General features: G+C 31.0%; 4 protein-coding genes and 1 pseudogene across 8 annotated transcripts; 2 read left to right on the top strand and 3 right to left on the bottom strand.

The window, feature by feature from the left end:
- The first annotated feature begins 7,860 nt into the window (after positions 1–7,860).
- On the top strand, positions 7,861–8,975 carry LOC146912099 (E3 ubiquitin-protein ligase ATL42-like). The gene has a single exon (XM_085719000.1). It carries the CDS (start codon positions 8,040–8,042, stop codon positions 8,526–8,528), a length of 489 nt encoding a protein of 162 aa, XP_085575126.1. The 5' UTR covers positions 7,861–8,039; the 3' UTR covers positions 8,529–8,975.
- A 1,946-nt stretch (positions 8,976–10,921) lies between these two features.
- On the bottom strand, positions 10,922–16,040 carry LOC146912100 (uncharacterized). The gene is made up of 7 exons (XM_085719006.1): positions 15,280–16,040; positions 14,467–14,551; positions 14,167–14,270; positions 13,957–14,023; positions 12,237–12,402; positions 11,565–11,683; positions 10,922–11,470 (listed from the first exon to the last, which is right to left on the bottom strand). Exons 1-3 carry the CDS (start codon positions 15,525–15,527, stop codon positions 14,199–14,201), a joined length of 405 nt encoding a protein of 134 aa, XP_085575132.1. The 5' UTR covers positions 15,528–16,040; the 3' UTR covers positions 10,922–11,470; positions 11,565–11,683; positions 12,237–12,402; positions 13,957–14,023; positions 14,167–14,198.
- Positions 16,041–16,262: 222 nt separating this feature from the next.
- Positions 16,263–18,113, bottom strand: LOC146912101 (uncharacterized). 4 transcript variants are annotated; one of them, XM_085719003.1, is made up of 6 exons: positions 17,736–18,113; positions 17,213–17,243; positions 17,041–17,115; positions 16,881–16,943; positions 16,707–16,767; positions 16,263–16,625 (listed from the first exon to the last, which is right to left on the bottom strand). In XM_085719003.1, exons 1-6 carry the CDS (start codon positions 17,789–17,791, stop codon positions 16,522–16,524), a joined length of 390 nt encoding a protein of 129 aa, XP_085575129.1. In that variant the 5' UTR covers positions 17,792–18,113; the 3' UTR covers positions 16,263–16,521. The 4 variants fall into 4 exon arrangements, with proteins under 4 accessions (XP_085575129.1, XP_085575130.1, XP_085575128.1 ...); XM_085719004.1 differs by lacking the exon at positions 17,213–17,243 and having other exon boundaries at positions 16,310–16,616; positions 16,708–16,767; positions 17,041–17,164; positions 17,736–18,054; XM_085719002.1 differs by lacking the exon at positions 17,213–17,243 and having other exon boundaries at positions 16,311–16,625; positions 17,041–17,164; positions 17,736–18,056.
- A 213-nt stretch (positions 18,114–18,326) lies between these two features.
- Positions 18,327–20,756, bottom strand: LOC146912102 (putative zinc transporter 12). The gene is made up of 3 exons (XM_085719001.1): positions 19,904–20,756; positions 19,347–19,496; positions 18,327–18,708 (listed from the first exon to the last, which is right to left on the bottom strand). The coding sequence occupies exons 1-3, from the start codon at positions 20,489–20,491 to the stop codon at positions 18,397–18,399; spliced, it is 1,050 nt and encodes a 349-aa protein (XP_085575127.1). The 5' UTR covers positions 20,492–20,756; the 3' UTR covers positions 18,327–18,396.
- A 615-nt stretch (positions 20,757–21,371) lies between these two features.
- On the top strand, positions 21,372–24,715 carry LOC146912103 (putative receptor-like protein kinase At5g18500; annotated as a pseudogene). Its single transcript, XR_015015495.1, has 6 exons — positions 21,372–21,858; positions 21,940–22,053; positions 22,310–22,531; positions 22,640–22,755; positions 23,520–23,784; positions 24,315–24,715. The product of XR_015015495.1 is annotated as a putative receptor-like protein kinase At5g18500 (transcript).
- The last annotated feature ends 274 nt before the right edge of the window (positions 24,716–24,989 follow it).

A 24,989-nucleotide genomic window follows, 5' to 3' on the forward strand; every position in this document is an offset into this window, starting at 1 on the left:
GTAGGAATGGATTTCTTGTTTCTATTTCGTGAGTGTTTTTTCAAAAGAAGCATTTCCAAAACTGATTTGGAGAAGCTTCCATGTTATGATTATGTTGCAAAAGAAAATGGAAGTAACCCTTTGGATTGTGCAATTTGCTTGGAGAATTTCACTATTGGGGATAAGTGTAGATTGTTGCCTATTTGTAAGCACATTTTTCATGCTCAATGTGTGGATAAGTGGCTATTGAAGACTCCAATTTGTCCTATTTGTAGATCCAGGGTTTGTTCTCACAGTGCAAACAAAGTTGTTATACGTAACAATGGAAGAGAAATGGAACTATCTAGAAATGCTAGTTTAGAATTAAGAGGAAATAATCCAGCATAAGAAGTAGAATCACAAGAGCATGAATTAGGTAAGGCATAGGGAGGAAAGGAAAGAAATTATCCCATCTAATATGGCTAGCTACGACGTGGTGTATTTGGTTGCAAATAAATAATACTCTTTTCATTGAAAAAGTGGCTAATATTTTGAAGGTGGTGAATCGTATCGAACAATTATCTTGATCTTGATTTATATATAGGAAAAGAAGTAACAAATATTGGTTTATTCGGTGTAATCTGTATTTTTAGAGATTAATAATACATATTGGAGATGTAATTAGTTAATAAATTGTTATTAACTAGTCACTTGCTTGCTCTCTATATAACTCATGTAACCCTTGATTTAAAATAGTTTGTCATTTTCAATACAATTTTATTTTATAATTTGTGTATATTTAATCTCTTCTATAATCTTTATCAAGTTTTGTAAAGTTGCAACTATCTAAGGGTCCTTATGTTGTAGAGATTGGAGCTTTATCAATAACATCTATATATATATATATAGAGTTATGATAGAAGATACCTTTTGTGAAGGTGTCTTTTATCAAGTTACTCTATGAGCATTTGCGAAAAGACACCAACTTACTTTTATGAAGGTGTCTTTTAGCAAAGTTATAACTAAAAAGTGAAAATCACACCTTAAGGTGTGACTTGATAAAAGACACCATCAAAGGGTGGCTTGTAACATAACCCATATATATATATATATATATATATATATATATATATATATATATATATATATATATATATATATATATATATATATGGAATATATCATTTTATGTTGGATTTTTTCTTCACTTCAATGTTTCAAGTATAAAGCACCCATTTTTTTTTTTTTTTTGAATCGGGTATAAAGTACCCATTGATTGCTGAGTTGAACAATGATTTGCTTGTTAGATGGAGACATTTACTCATGTCCTAGAGTTAGTTCTGCAGCTTCTGCTCATGGGTCACTTTCTTACCTATCTATATCTAAATTTATTTTTGCATATTCTATTTTGGCTAAAATATGGTTTTGGTCCCTGCAAAATTTGGTTTTAGTCCCTGCAATTTTTTTTTATAGCTTTTGGTCCCTGCAAAAATAGGCCAGTTTTGGTTTTAGTCCCTGCAAATTTTTTTTTTATAGCTTTTGGTCCCTGCAAAAATAGGCCAGTTTTGGTTTTAGTCCCTGCAATTTTTTTTTTATAGTTTTTGGTCCTTGCAAAAATATGCCAGTTTTGCTTTTAGTCCCTGCAAATCTTTTATAATTTTTTTTAGATTTAAATGTGTGTTTGGTCCCTACACTTTTACCCAATTTTGGTATTGGTCCCTGCGCTTGTTTTTGTTTGGCATTGGTCCCTGCAGTTTGTAAAACTTTTGGTTTTAGTCCTTCCGTTAAGTCTCAGTTAAAAAAAAAACCAAAAACTAATGGTGTGCCACGTGGACCAATCATAACACGCCACGTGGCACACTAAAAGACAAAATTTTATAATTAGTTTTTTTTATTATTATTATCTTATTAGATATTTAAAATAAAAAACTAAAATAAGATGAGAAAAGAAAGGAGAAACCCACTTCATATAACCGATTGTACCAGCAGAACTGAACTTTGAATCAAAACCCCTCTTTTTCACCAAGTCTGTTGCCAAGACACACGAAGGCTCTGTTTGGTAAAAATAGCGGATAGCTTATAAACTAGCTGATAACTTTTAGCTGATAAGCTAGCTGATAGCTTTTAGCTGATAGCTTATAGCTGATAAGCTAATTAAAGTGTTTGGTAAAATTAGCGGTTCAACTAGCTGATAGTTGTAAATTGACATAAAAGGACATGTTTTATTCATAATAATGTTTTTAAGAGTTTATAATACAATCTATACCAATTAATATTTAAGATGTTTAGTCATTTAAATTTATTAATATAATCAACATATATTTTTCATTAAGAAATTATTTTAAGTTTATTTCATTCAATTTTTATACTTTATGAATGATTAAAGTATAAAATTTTATCCTATAAACAAAGTTAAAAATAATCATCGATAAGATTAGAAGAAAAAAGTGTTAAAAGAATAACACAAAAATAAAATAAAATTGGTAGTCAGTATATACCCAGGAAAATTAAACTTTTTTTTATTAGTTGGGAAATATAAAAAATTGCATGTGTAATTACATGAAACGAAATGGTGTCATTTGCATTGTAATACATTGAAAGAGTGCTAAATAAAAGCATGCATACTTTGTAGTATAAAAAATACGTCGCACAATAACGTTATATTATTAGTTTTCAAGTATAATAAATTATAAAGGGTAAATATGGATTTTAGTTAAAATAATAAGGGTAAAAATGGAATAAATGATAATAAGCTATAAGCTATAAGCTCAAACGCTACTTGGAATAGCTTCTGAAAAATAGCTTATAAGCTCGTGGAAATTCGTGAAATAAGCTATAAGCTCGTTGTAAAAAAATGTTACCAAACAGAGCTTATTTTGTCAAACGAGCTTATAAGCTATAAGCTATAAGCTATAAGCTCATTTGGTGGGCTTACCAAACAGAGCCGAAGAGAACGGAGAATGGTTTTTTTATTATTATTTTATTAGATATTCATGAAGCAGCAAAAGCAGAGGAACTGGAACGGTGGCTTGCCTTCTCTTTCCCGTGTTTTCTTCTTTCTTTCTTTTCTCATCTTATTTTTGTTTTTTATTTTAAATATCTAATAATAATATTAAAAAACTAATTATAAAATTTTGTCTTTTGGTGTGCCACGTGGCGTGTTATTATCGGTCCACGTGGCACACCGTTAGTTTTTGGTTTTTTTTTTAAACTGAGACTTAACGGAAGGACTAAAACCAAAAATTTTACAAACTGCAAGAACCAATGCCAAACAAAAAAAAGCGCAGGGACCAATACCAAAATTGGGTAAAAGTGTAGGGACCAAACACACATTTAAACCTTTTTTTTATAGTTTTAATAAAAAAATTCTGGAAAAATTAAAAATTAATAAAAAATTGAAAAAAATATTAAAAAATTCTGGAAAATCGAAAAATTAATAAAAAAATTTAAAAAATTCTGGAAAAATTAATTTTTGTGTATTTGTAAACCGAGAATAAGGGAAAAAATATGTGTATTTATAAACCGAGCTTAGGTTTTTTATGTATTTTTCGAAATTTTGAAATTTTCATTAGTATTTTTTCTGGGAATTTTTGTGTATTTATAAAGCGGGAACTTTTGGGTATTTATAAACCGAGAATAAGGGAAAAAATACAGTGAAAAAACATAAGCTTGACATATATACTAATCAAAATTTCGAAATTTCGAAAAATACATTTTTTCCAGAATTTCGAAATTTCGACATATATACTAATCAGAATATTTTTTATTTTCCAGAATTTTTTCATTATTTTTTATTTTATTAGATTATTTTATTTTTTTAATCATTTTTTTATTAATTTTTTTAATTTTTTCCGTTTTTTTCAATTTTATTAATTTTTCAATTTTCCAGAATTTTTTAATATTTTTATTGATTTTTCATTTTTCCAGAATTTTTTCAATTTTTAATTTTTCCAGAATTTTTTAATTTTTTTCAATTTTTTATTAATTTTAAATTTTTCCTGAATTTTTTTAATTTTTTTATTAATTTTTCCATTTTCCAGAATTTTTTAATTTATAAAAAAAATTATAAAAGATTTGTAGGGACTAAAAGCAAAACTGACATATTTTTGCAGGGACCAAAAACTATAAAAAAAAATTGCAGGGACTAAAACCAAAACTGGCCTATTTTTGCAGGGACCAAAAGCTATAAAAAATATTTGCAGGGACTAAAACCAAAACTGACATATTTTTGCAGGGACCAAAAGCTATAAAAAAAATTTGCAAGGACTAAAACCAAAACTGACCTATTTTGCAGGGATCAAAACCATATTTTAGCCTTCTATTTTTGAAGGAATAGTTTTTTTTTTTTTTTTTTGTAGATTCTATTTTGATTCTTTTTTTGGTCGAATATTCTATTGTGATTCAACTAGTGAACTTGTGTATGTTGGAGCACTATCAAGAGTCTAACCTATTAACGGGCCGAGTTCAAATTCACTCGAAGATAATTGTAAGACTATTACTTTTTCCAGTGTCCTATTTGTGTCTCCTCATTACAACCTTGAGAATCCTAACTGGTCATGTTGCAAACAAGTTATCGTCGTGATCAAATCGTCAAGTAATTAGGGAAGCATTGCCTGTAGTTGGGTTTGAAAGGGAATTGGTGAAAAACTGAAGTGGAACATATATGGATCATCTTCGTTTAACCATTTGAAGGCGAATTTTGAGGACGAAATTAATTCTTTTATGTTCTATTTGTGGCAAACCTAGATCCTAATTTGATAAGAATTAAAGTTATAGTTCAAGCCCCCCAAGTATACTTTAGTCTTAAATTCTTCACTGAAACAAATATAATACTTCCCTAACCTCTATCAAGTAATGCTTGATCGGATCAAGATAACACTAAAAAGACAAGGACATCTAGAGAGTTGTCAGGTTAGGGAAATAAAATGACTTACAAAGACTCTTTTTAATGGAAAATGATAAATGAACAACTTAATGGTTGTCCACACCGTATTTTCATTCGGTTAAAGGTACAAATTAAGTTTATTTTAATCATTTTTTACAATCTTGGAAAGCGTGTCAGCCTTAATTGCTCGATGGAAAAGATACTGTGTGTGGAAAGTTGTTGATTTTTGGTTGTTAAAATAACAATGCTCCTTTTAAATACATGACTGACTTTTTTTTTTTTTTTTAAGTAAGTGGTAAGTAGCTTTATTGTTCATTGCATCTCTTTTTTGAAAAATAAAATACTACTCCCTCCGATCCTATTTACAAGAGAAAGTTGACTTTTTAGATACATTGAATAATGTATGAATCTAGTCAAGAACTTATACCAAATACATAAATTATTTAACGTATCTAAAAAGTAAATTGTTTCTTATAAATAGGACCGGAGGGAGTACATTTTGAATATAGGTCGGGCTAGACTATCGGGCCGTGTAGCTCACTACTAACTGGGTTGTGCTCAATTTTGTAGTCCATGAATCAAGTGGATCGTCCCACTCCAATCCATTTATATGAGTGGTCTCATTGGACCGGTCCAATTGACAACTCTAATATGAACGATCATTTTACAGTTATCTTGTGCTATATCCCTTGTGGTCACAAAATTATGCTCTTGCACCTCTTGTACATTATTTTAATTTGCAAGTATGTTTTATTTAAACTTTAGAACAAAATACGACATTGTAAACTCAAAAAATGATTTAAAACCCCTTAGAGAATTGTTTAAAACGACCATCAGAGACACTTTAATCAAAATAATTTATTTATTCCTCAACTTTTTTCCGATAAGCCAGGAGATAAGTTAGACATCAAGTAGAATCAACTACATCCCAACTAGGTTGACATTTAACTGAAACTCTCCTCTTATACCACATACTCAATATATATATATATATATATTTTTTTTTTTTTTGAGGGAAAACTCAATATATATATTATTAAAAAGGGAAAAATATATATATACACAAACGGGAGCCAGACAAAAACCATCAAAAGATAAAAAAAAAATTGCAAAAGAAAAATAACCTACGTAAAAATCCATTCTGATCTCGAGAGAGGTCCTCCAATACAAACCGAGGTTAGGACCCTAAGAACGAGTTTGATAAGCTACCTTTTGAATTTTTTTTTTCTGACTCTTAGTCTTAGATAAAAAAAAAGGTGTAAAAGGTACGTCCGCAGTTGCACCTTAAATCAACAGATGTTGGACCAGCTCCATTTCTTTCAGCAGGGTTGGATCAACTGGCTCTTCTGGGTTCGCAAGGATAGCCCTAACATCTTAACATTGTGCAACGCAATGTGAAATGAAGATTTAGATTTATCTAAGTGTTCCTGATGTGGTGGTCGAGACTCAATATGATCAACAACATCATTAACCAATGCTGGTGTTCTTCCATCCTTGTTAATCGCTGGAATTTCAATTTGTTGTTCTGCTGGCTAATTTCTGAATTTACATTTTGTAGAGGAGGAGTGGGCCGTGTCTTAGTATTAGCATCGACACCAATAACAAATGCCGGTGAGACATCCATATTTTTCTAAGTTTAATAGAAGAAGAAAAAAAAAATATTTCAAACGTTTTTTTAAAATTATATAACTTATAAGTCAATTATTGTTATCAATTTGGGGCATGGACTTCAAGTCTACATAATATAACCTGTGAAGCCCGGATACGAGATACAATACGGATACGATACTGCACCGATACGTCGATACGAGAAAATTTTAAAAATCAAGATACGATACGGCTGTGATACGTTAATAAAAAAATTATATAATTAAATGCACAATATAATTATAACCATTTTTTTAATATACAAATATATTAACAAACAAAAGAAACCAATCATAGGCTCGTAGCACATCAACATAAATATAAATAATATTGACGATTAAGAGAGTGATGATTAGTCAATTATATACATAATATATCCCAAAAAGAGCACCATAAGTGCTATGCTATATCCAAAAGGAACATTGATAGTGTTATACTATATCAATCCAAAAAAGAAGTATTATACTCAAGAGTTAAGTTATTTTAGTTAACATTAATTGGGTAGTATTGGGGCAGGTATTGGTGCAGGATAATTATCGGATACTTTCCTGATAAGTATCGGGAAGTATCGGATAATTATTTTTAAAAAAAATAAAATTTAATCTTTGGATACTCTTATGATAAGTATCGGGAAGTATCGGACAGGTATCGGTGCAGGATACGCAGGGGATACGATACGTCATCCATTTTGAAGTATCGGGGCTTCACCGACTGATTTGGTTCATGTTAGCTCTTAGCTTCTAATTAATTTAATATGTTTGCAATGTATTTGACGCTGGTAATTAAAAATTGATCTGTGAATTAATTTTATGAATAAAATTTAGTTATATTCTTTTGCATTTTAAGTATTTATTAATATATTTATTTCAAATTGTCTTCAAAACACCCAAGTTGCAACTTTAAAAATTCGACAATGTGAGAACCAAGTTCTCTATATTCGATCAATATAGTTAGACTCTAGGTGAGATTCCTACAACACAGTCAGGTTACTATTAGAGAATCCACAATGGAGACCATGACATTTGAGGTCTTAAACGGGTCCCACATGGACATATCACTTTTTTATTATTTTTTAATAATAGTACCTATAATAGGTAATCAATCACTACAATGGAGATCCTCTATGTCTAAATGAGTCCCACCAATAACTTTTATTAATGAAAAACAACAAAAACAACTCAAATAATGATTATTTTATTGAAAAGTGGTGTGGGGTCCACTTAAGATTGAGGGTCTTAAAGTGAGACCCTGAGTCTTTAAGAGACCCCTAATTTTTTTTCCACAATGGGGGTACCTATTAAGTACCGGGTCTTAAATAGTAAAGACCCTACCAATGTGGATGCTCTTAGTTACCTCCTGGCTCACTGTTTCTTGTGCTTTACTTATAGTGAACAGTTTCTCTTTGGCTGATTTTTGGTACTACACAAAAAGTTTCCCAATGTTAAGAGTTTGTCTTATAAATAATATGCAACAAAAGGAAAAGCTCAAACTGATGAATGAAGCTTCATGTTTAGAAATTTTCTAGTTTTTGCATCATTGAGTGTTGAGAATGGAACTTACTATAGCTCTATTACTAATATTTGCAGGACTAGTGCTTTTGGTCCTATTTCGTATATGTTTTCCTGCTGAGAGTTATATGAGTATGAGACTAGGAAGAGCAACATCAATGGTTGATAGGGGAAGAAGAAGCCTTTCCAAAGTTGATTTAGAGAAGCTTCCATGTTATGATTATGTTGCAAAAGAAAATGGAAGTAACCCTTTAGATTGTGCAATTTGTTTGGAGAATTTCACTATTGGGGATAAGTGTAGATTGTTACCTACTTGCAAGCACAATTTTCATGCTCAATGTGTGGATCAATGGCTTTTGAGGAATTCCATTTGTCCAATTTGTAGATCTATGGTTGGTTCTCATAGTGCAAACAAAGTTGTTATAGGTAACAATGGAAGAGAAAGCATAGAAAGTGGTTCATCTAGAAATCTTGTTATAGAATTAAGAGAAAATATTCCAACATTTGAAGTAGAATCACAAGAGCACTAAATAGGTACAGTTGAAGATCGGTTTGAAGTAGAATCACAAGAATCACAAGATCCTATACAGGTACTCTACATCCTTTGGAGATTACTAATAAATTTAATGTGTCCATTTTGCATATTGATCTTCCTAAAATGTCATTTGTATATTTTGTCTTTTGTGGAAGTTATTTGTATATTAATATGTCCAACTTCTAGTTTTCATATTTCAAGTTAAATTAGAGTATTAATAAATGGTATGTTTAGAGGGAAAAAAAAATGATAAATGCATCTAGTAAATTGCATAGAAACTTGTACTTATGGACACACATTTCTTCAATGGAGATTTCTAATTAGAAATGATGACTCAAAAAGTAGTTTGTTAGATTGGTCTCTATATAAATTATGTAACTCCTTGATGTAAATGTACTTTCCCATTTTTAATACAATTTTATTTTATAGTTTGTGTCTATTATATCTCGTTTAGCATAAAAAATAGTATATCTCGTTAATGACCTCTATCAAGTTTTTTATAGAGCGACTTATTGGAATTAGTTAGAGTCTTAGAGACATATATAGAGTTTGTAGCTTTATGACATGTAAATGAAGACGAGTATCATTAAGATATTTTGAATGATGAGCAATGGTGTCTTTATGTATTGGAAAATTATTCGTATACACCTTAAAACAAAGGAAAAAATAAAATTAAAGAGTGATATAATAGATGTCATAATTCGATGAAGTGATAGAAATAGAGATCAAGAGAAAATTGTGTGTTGTGTATGACATTTAGATATGTCTATTTTTATTTTTTTTATTTTTTTGGGTACTAAGACATGTCTATTTATCATTATTGTTTAGTATTAGTACCATGGTTATTACATTATATTCATCCTTTAGGTTGTATATAATTATTTCTTTTAGTTGTCACACTTTAATGTTTCCATTACATAGCACCTCAATGATTGCTTAGTTGGTTCTCAGCTTTTGCTAAAGGGTAACTTTCTTACCTTTCACTACTCTCATTCTTTTTTTTGAAACACTACTCTCATTCTTTTTTTGAAACGATGAATCCACTCCACACAAATTTAACCATTAGCATATTTAGACAAATCACCAAGATACTTTTTTTTTACAATACCAAGAAACATAGAATAAGGTCAAATTTTAGCAAACATGAAAAGGAAAAAAAAAAAAAAATAACAGATCCAAACCTGTCAATTGTCATAACTGTAGATAGAAGAAAAAACGGATATCTAATCATATAGAAACAATCTACAATTATGACAATTGAGAGGTTTGTAACATACCTAATTTTCAGAAACTATATTCCATATATTTATAGATATGTTACACCTTATAAATTATTATCTATTATGTTAGACAATTTTTTTTTTGAAGAAATATTATGTTAGACAATTTTAAGTGTATATGCACTAGATTAATAAAAAAGAAAACAAAAAGTGTAAATGCATTAGATTAATAATAGTGTGCACATAGCTATATTCTAATTACTTGTAGATGCCGTCCATTAATTAATTTATAAATATTCTTGACATATTAGAGATATTGTGATTAATCTCTTTTATATGTGTACTTTTTTTTTGAGGGATTTTATGTGTCGTGTACTTATTACTGCGTAATGATTTTATACATATTTATTATGATTTAGTGGTTTATATAAAGTGTCAATATTATATTTATTTTATCATTTTGAGTATTATCTAAAAATGCTAGTATTTTAGCATGTGTATTTTAGAGAAGATATTTAAGTTATGAGTGAGTAAAATAAAATAAGTAAATGTACGGGGTAAGAAATGAGTAAGGGATTATGTGTATTTTTGTTGAATTACTTGATGATCAATATGACTTATATGTGATGTGGTGATATAATTCTGACTTCTTATGTAATGTAATAAATTGACATGAGAATAAATGATAATGAATTAATGATTTTATGAATTTGAGACAATCAATTATTGGTGTTATCCCTTAGACGATGAAGTAGTGATAGTTCAAATCGCGCTCCTTACGAGTATCATAGGCCTAATGAGAGGAGATAATAGATGTTAGGAGTCTTGAAATGAATAATATTTTGTCATCATCCAGCTAGGGTTTGACAAACCTAAACGAATAGAGTCTGATAGTATCCTTTAAGAACAATATTCGACATTTAACCGATTTAATTACATGGAATGATCTAGTGCATTTGTCGTGATCCTATCAAGTTTTTGGCATGATGAGAAGGTAAATATGATTAGACATTAGGTAAATCAAATTACAATTTACAGTATATATTATCTAACGTTATTATTTGTCATTCTAAAACTAGTTACAAACCCGTGCTTCGCACGGTGTGGATTGCTTCTTTTCGGATAATTTTGTTTGCAAACAGATATTTGTTAACGCTTAAAAGTAAACTGATTCCAAATATAGATATTACATGCATATAGATATAAAAAAAACCATGATCCATAACATATCAAATCCTAGACAGGTCTATCATAAACGAAACCAAAACAGAAGTTATACAACATAGATTCTAAAGTACACCATCTGGTCACTATTATAAGCAAAACTTTGTATTTTAGATTCATTCATTTAATGATGTATATAGTCTTTATAAATGAATGAATCTAAAATGCAAAGTTTTGCTTATAATAGTGACCGGAGGGTGTAGTTGTGTTTGATGGATTACAAAGTTAAATTTCCAAAACGGCCTCATTATCAATCCCAAAAGTAACCACTACGTTTCGTTGTTTACTGGCCGCGAATGTGTCTAACATACATTTTGGTTGGTGGATCTTCCAAATCAAAGATCAACCTATCACTCTCTTGTAAGTTGCAGCCTATGACGAAGTTAGACCATTCACCACCCAAAGATTTCTCAGCATTCCCCCTGCCAGTAGTTGTTACCTTGCAATTATATGTGCTCTGTGTCTCTACATCCTCTAAAGTCATCCTTAGAAACTAAGTAGGGAAAGGATTGAAATATTAGTTACATATCATCTATAAAATGAAGGTAGGATAACTTATAACTTATTTTATAGTAAAGAATATATACCATCATTTGCAATTTATCTTCCGTAGTCATCCATTGCACCACATCCTTCTCAAAGTGAGGGACATCCAGAATCACCTTAACAGAGCTAGGTTTAGCCTTTTTGAGTGAATGAAACAAAGCTGCAGAATATTATCAAACAACAATGAAACAAACTTTGTCTAGAAATAAACACCGGCAATTTTTGCAGCCACCTGATCCACATTTAAGGTATAAAAAATGGCCATCTCTTAAATAGCAACTGGGACATATAGGCAAATTATAAAATTATGAAATTAAACATGAAGAAACTACTATATGTCCTCTTTCAAACACAACTGGTCCCACTCGAAAAGGAGTTTCCAAGCGTAAGATATTAACTTTCTAAGCTGACTGACGCAACATAATTTGTAAAATCAAACAGCTCAATTCATAAAATCACTTTAAATCACATAACCAATATAAAAATATAAGACTTGACAGTATTAAAGTAGTAACAGTAAGCTTTCCAATCTAATTGGTTTCACTCAAAATTGATTCAGATGTTATAACAGATATAAATCAACCAAAGGATAACAAAAGAAAGAAGGCAGACTGGAACGCAAAAGAAAGAAGCCAGACGGGAACGACTCCTCAATTCTTAGTGCTTTAGAATCTTACTTTGCTATTGTAATTGTATTAAAAGAGAAGCCATACCCACAAATTATGGTAACTTATATAAAAGTGTGTGTTATCCACGATTCCTACTTCAAATATGAGTTATGTGGTCTTCATTGTTCTATATAGTGCATGAACAGCCACAAAACCAGTATCGTACTGCTCAACGCCATATTTCCCTCATCTCTTCATGACAATTTCCACTCTGCAACAGCAAAAATCATGTAATGGTGTCAGGTTCATCATCCAACATAACAGAATGATGCTATCAAAGATATAAGCCACACATTCAAGTCAAAATAAACAGCAGAAATAAGGACTATGCCAATATCTTATTAGAGCCATGCTTCTATGAATTGAGGACTATTGAGGTTAGATTTTCAAATTGAAAGCTTTTACCTTGACCCTTATCTGGGTTATGAATCAGGGACAAACTAACTGGCCAAGCAAGGCTAGAATTTGGCAACTTTGCATTCTGCCTAATAGGCAGAATTCTCAAGCAACATTAATGCCCATGCATCAATCACTTCACAATAATAATATCAAACTCCATAAACAACAGTTGCAATTTTTATTTTATATCTTAATGTTTGAAAGAAAAAACTAATATTGCAGACCCAATCTTTGACTGAAAAAAGCATACAACAAATTAGTTTTTTGGTACTCATCAAGGCTATATACAAAACGAACAACTCTCTCATTCCCATAAACTTCGCCCCACTTACTTCCGATATAATTTGTACCAAGACCTGTCAAGCATAGAGTTCTCAACCGTATGAATATCCCTTTTAAAATGAAAGCTACAATAACCTAAAATCATGAATAGATAGAACTTCAGCTCAGAATTCTTTTATGCTAAAGAGCCACTTTTCTATATCCTTTGTAATTACAGAAAAGCTTAGTAACTACATCAAATTGAACTTTAGCTAAGCTATCCCTGATATGGGTGTTGTAAATTATATACTTTATGTGGTGGAGCTGCAGGACATCAATCTTAGCACATGCAGCAATATATGTCTTCCAACCTACTTCAACAACTTATTCACATTTTCAATTCCCATCCTATGTATTTGTATTTGTATTTCTTTGATCCACAAACCAATATAAGAGGATAAATAAGTAAAATATAAATGGAACTTCAGAGTTTAATTCTAAATCTTCAACTAACTAAGAAACAAAACATAAAATTATCATCATTTTACATTTCAAATTCAAATTGCAACACCTCATGCTGCAACACCTCTTTTGGGGCAATGGAGAATGAAACATGAGGCTAAAACTTGATTGATGATTGAATAGATCAATTTACACATGCACATCACAGTGATGTTTGTATGAATCTGCATAATTTGCAATGAAGTACAATTCATACTGAAGAAACCACTTGGTAGAACTATTTATACCCTACTATAAATAGGGTTCAAATAATATATGCACCTAAATAATAAAAAATGCATCAATGCAACATATATGCTAAACTTGAAACACTCCAATATAGTTGATTAATATGTTACTGAAGATTCTCTTTTTATTCAAGTAAGAAAGAAATTTATATTGCTTGCAAGAATTGAAAATAAAGAGTAGTATTGAAAGCGAAGGAAGATTCAAAGGAAGCATTAACAGGACTTTCAACAGGTTCAAACTTGATCACTTAGGTGAAATAAAAGTTCATCACTACAACTCATTATGATCTCCAAATCAACATAACATAGTCCTACTCTGTCTGTGAAAGTTGAGGAGATAAATCAAGAACTATTACCTGGTAATTCATAAAGGTATCAATCAGCTCCACAGTTTGATAGGAGCCAAGCAATGTAGACTGGTACCTAGATTCAGAGAATTATCCATATGTTAGATATGTGATTACAAATAACACATTGAAATTTGAACCAAATCAAACTGTGTTTATCAAATCACTGAAATTAGAAAGACTCATACATATGTAAAGTGTTACTTAAATCATACGTACCATCCAACGCTATTATTGTCCACATTGACCTCTCAAAAACACCTCATCATTTCAAGCTGGTAATTGGCACCATCAGCTTCAATTTCCTCGTCTTCTTCCCTCATCTGCAAATTTTAGAAATAGATATGATGAAAACTTAATGAGTCAATGTTAGCTAATTTCGAAATTGAGAGACAAAATAAACAAATAAAAAAAGTGATTTTGAAAATTAATATTTATATATGAATCAACTCAGAGAGTCATCTGAATGCCAAATAGGTGAAATTGCATCATATATTCAATAAGGAATCAAGCATGTACCTCTCTTTGTAAAGCCTCATCAAGTTCTTGCTTATCATCTGGTGTTATGTCTTTAGCATACAAATGTGTTAAGTTATTCCTTATCCTGCACATGAAGACAATGATTACTAACACAAAGACTAATCCTTAGTGCAGAAATTGCCACAACTCCATAAATTGTACTTTATAAATTGCAATGACCTGTAATTACAGGACATTTATTGATTAAGCATCTTGGTCATTAAATGAAAGTGTGAAACAATGTTGTTTTCCATTGCCGTGTTCAATCTTGTCAAGCTTATATTCAATGATTTCAACGTGAATTACTCTTTACAATTCAAAAATGTTGTAGGTTTCTAACATGAGAATTCCCTCTCACTAACACTACTACACGCTCTTTCTCTCTTTCATGGAACATTTTATTCAATTTTTTTATTTCTTTCAAGTCATCAAAATTGTTTCTTCAACTGAAATTACTCAGGCAACATATACTGAAATGTTGGAATTTGAAAGCGAAGTCTCCAATGATTGAGGAATACAAAAATGTTCCTTAAGTAAGTGTGGCTTTTGCCAAATTCTGTAAATTTTATATTTTTGGGTTTTTTCTTCACAAATCCATTATTACAAACAATCATAATACAAAGATCATACATAAAATCATTACCCACTAAACTCAATCAATGCATTCTCTTTTCATCGATTTCAAGTGCCAAACATATAAGATACAAAGATGATAAAACAGTTTTAGAATCCATTCCATTTTTTTACCTATCGGAAACAACCATTCAAAATCAACAACAAAAAAAGAAAAGAAAAAGGAAAATAATTAATCACCTCATGACTATCTGAAATCCCTGCAGTGGTATGGTATCAAGAAAAGCCTTGCCAAAACCAGTTGAATCATCAATCCAAATCACATTAAGAACAAACAAAACCACTCCTAACATTGCAGTGAAGTAAAACCAGGAAGATAGCTTCTGGTTTTGAAGGTCAAAGGTTGCAGATTCGTCACCCACCAAGTCAAAATCGGTGACTTCGGTAGCATGTTCTTCAGAAGAAGGTCTTACAAAATAATTAACCATCCAACTAAATAACCATCTCCCAAAATTCACTCACAAAAACAAATAGCACTCAACTTTTCTGTTGAAACACAAATTCATCATGACAGAAGACAGTCACAATATTTGATTAGGCCTCTTTGATTTTATTCTTAAACATGGATTCACTAATATATAACATCATTATGTGTTAGAAAATTCATGTATCTTTAATTTAACACATTCCAAACAGCACATATATAAACACATAGCTTCAACCCAATTTTTTTGATAGTATCAAAAATTTCAAAACTGGATTACCTCACTCATTCGAAACTAAATAATTAACACAAGCTCACATAAATCTTACACGTTACTTTTCAAGGACTCAATTGGGAAACTGATTGGTTAGAGCCACCAATCAAATTAAAAAAAAATTCAGCAAAAACCAAGCCTTCAGCATGCAATCCGATATCGAAAACAAAAACAAAACAGAGAACACAAAAAACACATTCAATCTAAAACATGGATAGTATTAGATTCATCAAAAGATAAAAAGCTCACCTTTGATGAAGAAGAAAACAAATTCTGATTGTAAATCCGTAGCGGCGGAAGCGAATTCCCTCGAACAGCAAGGCCATCTACAATTCTGTAGATTTGACCCATTTTTCCTGCATGAAACATGTCGAATTCATCCAAAAACAGTCTCCAAATAGCCCAAATCAGTTTAATCATCAATTTGGAATCAAGGATAGTATTCAAAGGTAATAGACATAGTTTAATCATTAAATCTATTAGGATTCCTTAAATCATCATTTAATTAATCAATTAGAGTACTTCAACTCTACTAAATTTAAACTTATAAACATAGCAATTTTAATCATACACATCACTATTTCTACACATGCAATTGCTAATAGCAAGTCTAAACTTTGAAATATCAGCTCACAACTCCTCTCCATTCCATCACTATAAGAATCTTTAAAATCCAATCCCAACATCTATTTCTCATTCCCAAAACCAATCCTAGGTTTAAATATTATGAAACGGTGTATTTGCAACCAGTTCTTCTAACAACTTCAATGGCTAAACTTCCCCATCCACATCCAATCTCAAGAATTTCATGTTTCTTCTCTATTCTAGCATTGATTTATTTCAGGAAAAATTAGATATTATGCAAAACAGAATCTAATATAGCAATATAATAGAGACTAAAGTCACTCACTCTTTCAATCAGAAGAGATATTTTTCTCATTTGTGCATCTTTCAAGCCTTCATCTTCATCCTATCATATAATTTCGGAAAAATAAAAATGTAAATCAGCTAATGCAGAAATTGAAGTGCCAGTAGTGTTTACATGATATTTAGGCTCAAGCATCAAATAATTGTTGTTCTTACCTTGAACACTGCACATGAGTATGTCATAGTTTCATCCAAGAAAAGTGCAAAGAGTTCATTACTCTACAAAGATCAAAGAATATCTTTATTTAGTGTCAGAACTGTAAAAAATCACAGAAGGAAAAATCAGAAACATGATCCATAATTTCTTAATTTATACCAGATCATAATGTCTAGAAATGTTCCTTCTAGCCTGTGTGAGAGTATTTTTCCTTGAAATATGGTCCATGAAGAACTTTGCAGATGTCAAACCAGCCGTAAATAAAATCGATGTCCACCAACCCCTAAAGACATTGGCGTATCATAAACAAATCATAAATAACAAATGGTACCTTCTCTTGGATACAAAATGTCCACTCCAACCTATCAATCATAAACATAACCAAACCACATAACATTACCAATATCAGCAAAAACACATTATTATCGAAGGACCTTAACCAAGACAACAAAATTCCATTTTTTTTTCAAGAATCTGAGAAAGACCCAAAATTCAAGCATAATACCCTAATTCAGAAAACAACAACAAACTCAGTCAATCACCATTCTCAAATCTCAGCAACAAACCCACAAAAAATTAAAATTTCCAGAACTCATAAAAACCAATCCAAACTGCCATCAAACATTAGCGAATTACCTCTTTTTTATTCAAATTAAATTCATATCAAACATAACCCTAATAATTAAAACCGAAATTCACCCAGAAAAGAAGAAAAAAAATGCGATACACAAACCCTTAACATCAGATTGAAAGAAAAAACATAAATTCCAACCTAAATTAACAAAAGCTGATTCAATAAAGCATTTTTAGAGACATGCATGATCTCAGATGAATAAAAGAGGAATAAACAATACCTCCCATGAAGATCGGTGTGTTCGATGGCGGAGACGGCGAGGACTTTTTCGATCATCTTCAATCCAATCCCACCGCCGGCGAATTCTTCTCCGGTACTCCCTCCCTCTCTCTCTCTCCCCCTCGACTCCCTCTTTCTCTCATTCCCGTTTCTCTCTCTCGTTCCCGTTTCTTTCTCTCTCTCTCTCTTTTCTCTCTCGTCCTCGACGGCGGCGACCCTTCTCCCGCGTTCTTTCTCTCATCCCCCTTCTTTCTCCCGTTCCCACTTCTGTCTCCCTTTTCTTTTGTTTTTTTTTTTCTTTTCACATATATAGGCAAGGGGAAACCCATTTTGTAATTTACCAAAATACCCTTCAGAAGGGCAAAATGGTAATTTTTACGGCCATTTATTTTCTTATTTAGTTTAGTAGATACTAATGAAGTGTTATTTACTTTTTCCACCAACTCTCTTATTTATCCATTCTACCTAACTATTCCACTAATTACTTCATTAATAAGAATAATTTAGTCAATGAAGCTCGTTTCTTCATAGAAATTAGAACACAATGTTTTTTCGTAAAAAATGTGCATAACTTTAACTGCATTTGAGACGGTGAGAGTAATAATTGCTAAATTTATAATTTTTCTTATGAAAATTATGTAAAAGGTTTAGAATTGTTACAACTAGGAATCTTCTCCCAATGCCAAAATTGACATACAAATCATCCCCACAAAAAGTGCTAAACTTGCCCCAAGTTGAAGCCTAAAATTGGTTAGCATTTTTGAGTTCATGAAGTCAGTGGCAACAAGATCAACAAGAGCCATGTTAATGAGAACCCCTGCAGATGCTGATAGAAGAAATCCTTCAACTATTAGTGACTTTGGACTACTTTCATTGTAGATGTTTGATATTCCCATACCAATGCCAATTCCAATTGGAAAAATCAGGCAAAAGAATAGTATCATAATTGTAACCTTATAGTATTTGAATTGTGCCTGATAATACAAACAAAACGAGTATTAATAAATTTGACATTCTTGAGTGAGTCAACAGTTCTCAAATGTAAATTTTGCTAGTCAATTTGGTACTCAAATGGGTTTTTTTATTAATTTGTTTGGTCCTCCAATATGTCTTCTATTACTAACAAAAGTGTTGGGTATGACTCATATAGTTCAGGGTAATTTTGTAATCCCGACCCTTTTATTTAAAAGAATTGTAATTTGTAAACCCTAAGTTTGAAGTATTCAAAAGAGAAGAATTGCAACCGCTCTACAGTCGGAAACGTTGGTGAAATTGCTCAAACTTTGTTATCTAACATTGTATGTTCATTCTCTCAAAAAAAAAAAAACATTGTATGTTCATTGGTTGCGTTTTTTGCCTCTAAATTCTTTTATATATGGTATATAATAGAACATTATGACGTAATTTGATTCATGTAGTTGATCTCACCTAATGAGATAAGGCTTGTTGTTGTTGTTGTATTATTTTGAACCATAGTTGCTTTTCTAACAAGAATATACACTCAATGTGCTTTTGTATTTTCAATACATTCGGAGACTGTAGTGAAATTGATCACATATTTATAGAACAAAATGATAGAGTAATACTAACACATAAATAAATAAAAAAGTACCTGAGAAATGCAGCCACCAAGTCCTATTCCTTCAAAGCATTGATGAAAAGTTAATACTGCCACCAAAGGTTTAATTGTTTTAGGACTTCTAGACACCCCAAGAGATATCCCTAAAATAACTGAATGTAACACAATGCCTAGCTCCAAAATCTGCATATTTTGAATATATGACTAATTTAAGATAAACTAAAATTTAGTCCAATGTGTCTCTTTTAGTCAACATTATCAAATGTTATGGCACATGATATTCTCGAAAATCTTATATTCTCATTCCAATTTTTCAAGACTTTACTATAACTTCTTCTTTTGGGTGAAAAGAAAATAGTCCTCAATAAGGAGTAACATTTTAATGGTAAAAAACTGTGATTCATCAAAATTAGCTGATTTTAGCCGCGCGAAAGCATATATCGAAAAAAAATCATAAAATCCGTGTAAAATCTGCGGAAGAAATGAAAAAGTGTTTAAATAGAAAAAAAAATCACGAGTTCGATGCTTTTTCAACTTTATATCATCATATTATAGATAATAGATATCAGATAATAGAACAAGTGAGTTACCTGAGAAACTATAGTATACCGGAGGCGATTTGTTGAATCTAATCTATCCGATGCAATTGAAAAATTATGAGCATGGCTACTACCATTATCTGAATGATGAGTCTCATCATTCTCATCCAATGGCTGAGATTTTTTCATTTCAGATCTTTTATGGTAGCCCATAATCAAAGCTTCCATAATTAATGTTCCAATGGCTGCAACCATTGTTACAAATCCGGAGAAAGGAAACATTCCCCATGGCTTTTCGCCTATACAAGGACTCGTTAACGCCTCGAAAGCATCAGGAAGTATGTGTATGAACCCGGTCGCTAGAATCACACCAGCAGCAAACGCTTTAACCAAAAAATAAAAATCATTTTCCGGATTTAAATATGAACATTTTTTTGCAAAGATTGGAATGCACACACCAATTAGACTAGAAATAAAAACCGTTGCCATAGCAATTAATTTGTATTTCAATGCCTCAGATACTTTATGATCAGAATCTTCTACTTGATTTTCACAGATACATTTTGAAAATACCAAGTTTTGTTGAAGAAGAAGAATTATAGAAATGGTCATGAATTTTCTTGTGACAAACTTGATCATTGTATCTAAGGATTTGTTAATAGAGAGAAAATGAAATGAAGAATTTTGTGGTTGAAATTGGTTAATAACTAGGAAAAATTTCTAAGTGCTTGAAAGATAGCATATGGAATATATGAATCATAATAATGAGTAAAAGCAATAGAAATAAAAGGAGAAACTAATAGAAAAATAGTTGACAAATACATTGAAATTAGTTTGTGCTAGGTAACATCAAAGGAGAATATACAAGTGCTTGTATTTGTCACCTTTAGAGAATCTTTGCCTTAGAATGATAAAACTTGTCTCTTGTATTTTTATAATAACCATTGCTTTTTAGGGTATTTTTTCTTTTAATTTATAAATTTGTGTGCATGAAAATGAATATTTTGTTTTTTTAAATAAAAGATATTGTCTTATCAAGTGAGAATGACATTAGAATTGGACCATACATGTAATTTGCATTGGCCGGCAACAAGACTAATCGTACACAAGAATCAAAAGAGAGAGGTTAGAAATGATTTGTTCATGTTTCAAATTGGACGGTCTAACCAAAATCTTTGAAATATTTTTATATGCATATGAATACTCTATTAACAAACATGAAACAACAATATTATATTAACTCTAAAAAACACCCATGTTGGAGTTCAAGCGTGTGTGCATATGTCTTAAAGTTTATGTTGGATCCTTGATAAAACAATATCTGGATTCACTCTCGACGAGAGAGTAGGAGTGAATCCAGGTATAATGGATCCTTGTATAGAAAGTATTCTTGGCAATGGAGCTAGGTGACATTTTATGTTTGTGTTGGTTTGTAAGAGCGATGTAAATTGTTAGAATTTAAGTGTGAGTGGTCTGTCCTATATCGACTATAAATGTGTTAATTAAATGAAATATATATAAGGGAAGTGACTCATATATCAATACCTTTAGATTTTTGGTGAAAATGAGTCTCTTTGTGATTTAATTTAATTTAGTCCTTAATTTGTTGCTATTAGTGCTCCCCTAACTCTTCAACAACTTTCCAATTATATAATCTTTCCAAGAATTATAGTATAAACCAGTCCAATACATTTTTAATGTGTCTCTTTCCAAGAGAAAATCTGGAGTCTCCATTTTTGCTTTCTCAGTTTCATAAATAGATAAACAAATGTTTATTCCAAATTGCAAATGTTTCCTATTTACACACCTCTTAGTTACTGGCCACATGTTATCAGAGTTACATTTTAAGAATTCCTCTTAATTTTTTATTTATTTACATCTTTACATGGAATCAGGTATATTGATTTTGATTGGAGCAGCAACAATAGGGGTTATTTTGATATCATTTATCACTGCATGCATCATTTATCTTAGATTCTTCAGATTAGCCTCACTACAAAATAAAGGTAAGACCAAATTATTTCAAAAACTCATATTAGATCATATATAAAGGCTATAATATTATGCTTATGTACAACTTTTTTCAGTGACATTTGGAAATTTGTTAAGGAAAATTTCTTGTCCAAAAATTCCTATCAAGGAAGTGTATGCTGCCACCAACAATCTCAATGAAATGAATATCATTGGGAAAGGAACTTCAGGTGAGCTTCTTTTTCTCTATGTTAAAAACTGAATTACCGGATCACATCGATTCGGCAAGATTTTCGAGTCAGGATTCAACTGCTTGAAACTCCGGTTTGGTATATTAAATCTTAACTCTTCTCCTTACCAAACCAAGTGAAGATATTCATTTATTCGCAGACCTTACTTACCTCAAATTGTTATGACTCCTTTCTCCTAGAAACCGGAGGGTTAACACAAAAAATATCTTATTTTTTAATTTTATTTTAATGTTAGGTAAGGTCTATAAAGGTACAATGAAAAATAATCAGCAAGTTGCAGTGAAGCACATAATCAATGATGATGGAAATATAGAAACTTTTGTTAGAGAAGTTACAAGTCTATCTCATGTCAAGCACCAAAATCTTGTTTCTTTGCTTGGTTATTGTGTTGATGGAGATGAATGTCTTCTTATCTATGAACTATGTCCAAATGGAAGTCTTTCAGAATGGCTATTTGGTAAGACAAAAATTTCTACTTATTGTGGCATGGAAGTTTGGAAATTTGTTTACTCTTTCTTTTCACTATGATCTTTGAAGATTTAACAAATGGATATGTATGCATTAGGCAAGAACAAGGTGCTTTCATGGATAAAGAGGCTAGAAATTGCAATTGATAGTGCTAGAGGTGTTTTGTTTTTGCACATATATCAAGGAGGCTGCATTGTTCATCGTGACATCAAGGTCGATCTTTATTAACATCCTAAACACATTTAGTACAATGGTTAGAATTGCCATAAAGTTGACGGAATTATATGGTGACACCGTGATTTTGTTAAAAAGGTGATACCGTAATTCTGTCAAATTCACTAGTAATCGAAGCATATATTAATTTGCAGTTTTGGTCTGCGACATGACATGTAGTTCATTAAATGTGGTAAAAAGAGTTTTGTGTTTGTGTTAATTAAAAATGCAAAGACAATATATGCGGAAAATACTTAGGTGGGATCACAATCATTTGGACACATCATTTAACACGCACACATAAAAATATATCATTTAATTGTTTCAAAATGTAACTATATTTTTCTTTCCTAAAAAAATGCACTTTATTCAATTCTTTTATTTTTAAAACTTTTTCAAATATGTATGAATGATTAAATGGTGTATCGAAATGTTTGTGACCACATAAGACTTGTATGTGTGACTAAATGGTGTATCCGAATGTTTGTGACAACACAAGACCAAGGTTCCTGCAATTAAATGAACCTACATTCACATAGTCGGATATCAGGAATCGTCTAATCTTAATCGGACGGTCATCTTGATCGAACATTCAAGATTATTCTAAATGTGTGACTGGGTACTTTTGTTGACCTTAATAAATCTAGTTTGTATGTCCATTTTCATGCAGTCAACAAAACTCCTATCCACCTTTATAATTATAAGCAGTCATGTAGGGCTTAATTAATAGACTGATGTACTACTATAGTATATTTCTCATGCAGCCAACAAATATCCTTCTTGGATCAAACTTTGAGGCAAAACTATCAGATTTTGGATTATCTAAAGTTATTGAGATAGGTGAAACATATGCTAGTTCAGAAGTGAGAGGGACTTTTGGATATGTGGATCCTGAATATCAAAGCAACCACCATGTAAATTCATCTGGTGCACCATGTTTACAGTTTTGGCATGGTACTTCTACAAATTCTCTCTGGAAAAAGGGTCATAAATTTGAAGCTGAAGAGACCAATGTCACTTAGTAAAATGGTAAGAAATCATGTCTCAAATCTCTAACTCCCTCAACCTTTGTACTAAATGTTACATTTAGAATACTATTTTTTCCTATTTCGACGCTTCTAACTATTTCATTAAGTATTATATATTAACAAAGATATTTTAGTAAATGAAACGATCAACGTCTTAATTATAAAAAAGAAATTTAGTTAATTGCATTTAGTTTTTTATTTCATAAAAAAAGTAGTAGATTCTGAAAAACCCTTCAAAGGAAACTTTTTTCTTATATTTGAATGGAACGATCTCCTCCTTGATTACGAATGATCGACATGATTTAAAATTTCTTTTTTTTCTTTTTATAATTGTTTTCTTATATTTGATACCGCTTAATATAAATATATATTTTTGGTTATATTCGAGACCAAATGTAGTAGTTTAGAAATTAGTACACTCAATGATCTTTTGAAGAAGCTTGCATAATCTTAAACGACTATTTTTTTTAGTCTTTTGTTTTCTCAAAAGTTTGACCCTTTGTGCCAATTCTGTGTCCCATCATTTCTTAGGCGAAAACATTCACCAGGAATGGTACCATTACAGAATTTGCTGATCCTAGACTTGAAGGAAATTATTCTGAAGAAGCATTTGATTTTACACTTCAATTGGCTCTATCATGCACAGCCCTTGACCAACAAAGACCATCCATGGAACAAGTTGTAAAAACACTAGAAGAGGCCTTATTGATTTCAAAGGGAAGGAAGATTTTTACTCAAGAAACCCTAGAAGACCTTAGTATTCCTATTGGTCCATGAAATGATTGTTATTATGCTCAAGTTTTGTAATCTTAGTTTGGAAATTGTTTATTTTTTGAATTACTTGTTTTATGAGAATGTTACTTCTTGTAAATGAATTGTAACATGGAATTTTGTATTCAGATAATGAGAATAGTTGGAACTTTTATGTTACATTAGTAATAGTTCTGGCTTGTGCAGTGAGGATTGCCCCCACTTATAAACACATTGTCATGGAGTCAAGAAAGTAAAAAATAAAAAATTATTTTTAATAGTTTTGTTGAAGAAGAATAATCATAGATATGGTCATGAATTTGATTGTTACAAATTTGATCATTGTATCTAAGTCTTTGACAACAGAGAGAATATGATATGATAGTTTTGTGCTTGAAAGATAGAATATAAGAACATTATATGAACCATAACAATGAGTTAAAGCTATAGAAAATA

This window comes from Medicago sativa, chromosome 6, assembly GCF_051527215.1.
Source record: "Medicago sativa cultivar Bolivia chromosome 6, Bolivia_mono, whole genome shotgun sequence".
Taxonomy (NCBI): Eukaryota; Viridiplantae; Streptophyta; class Magnoliopsida; order Fabales; family Fabaceae; genus Medicago; species Medicago sativa.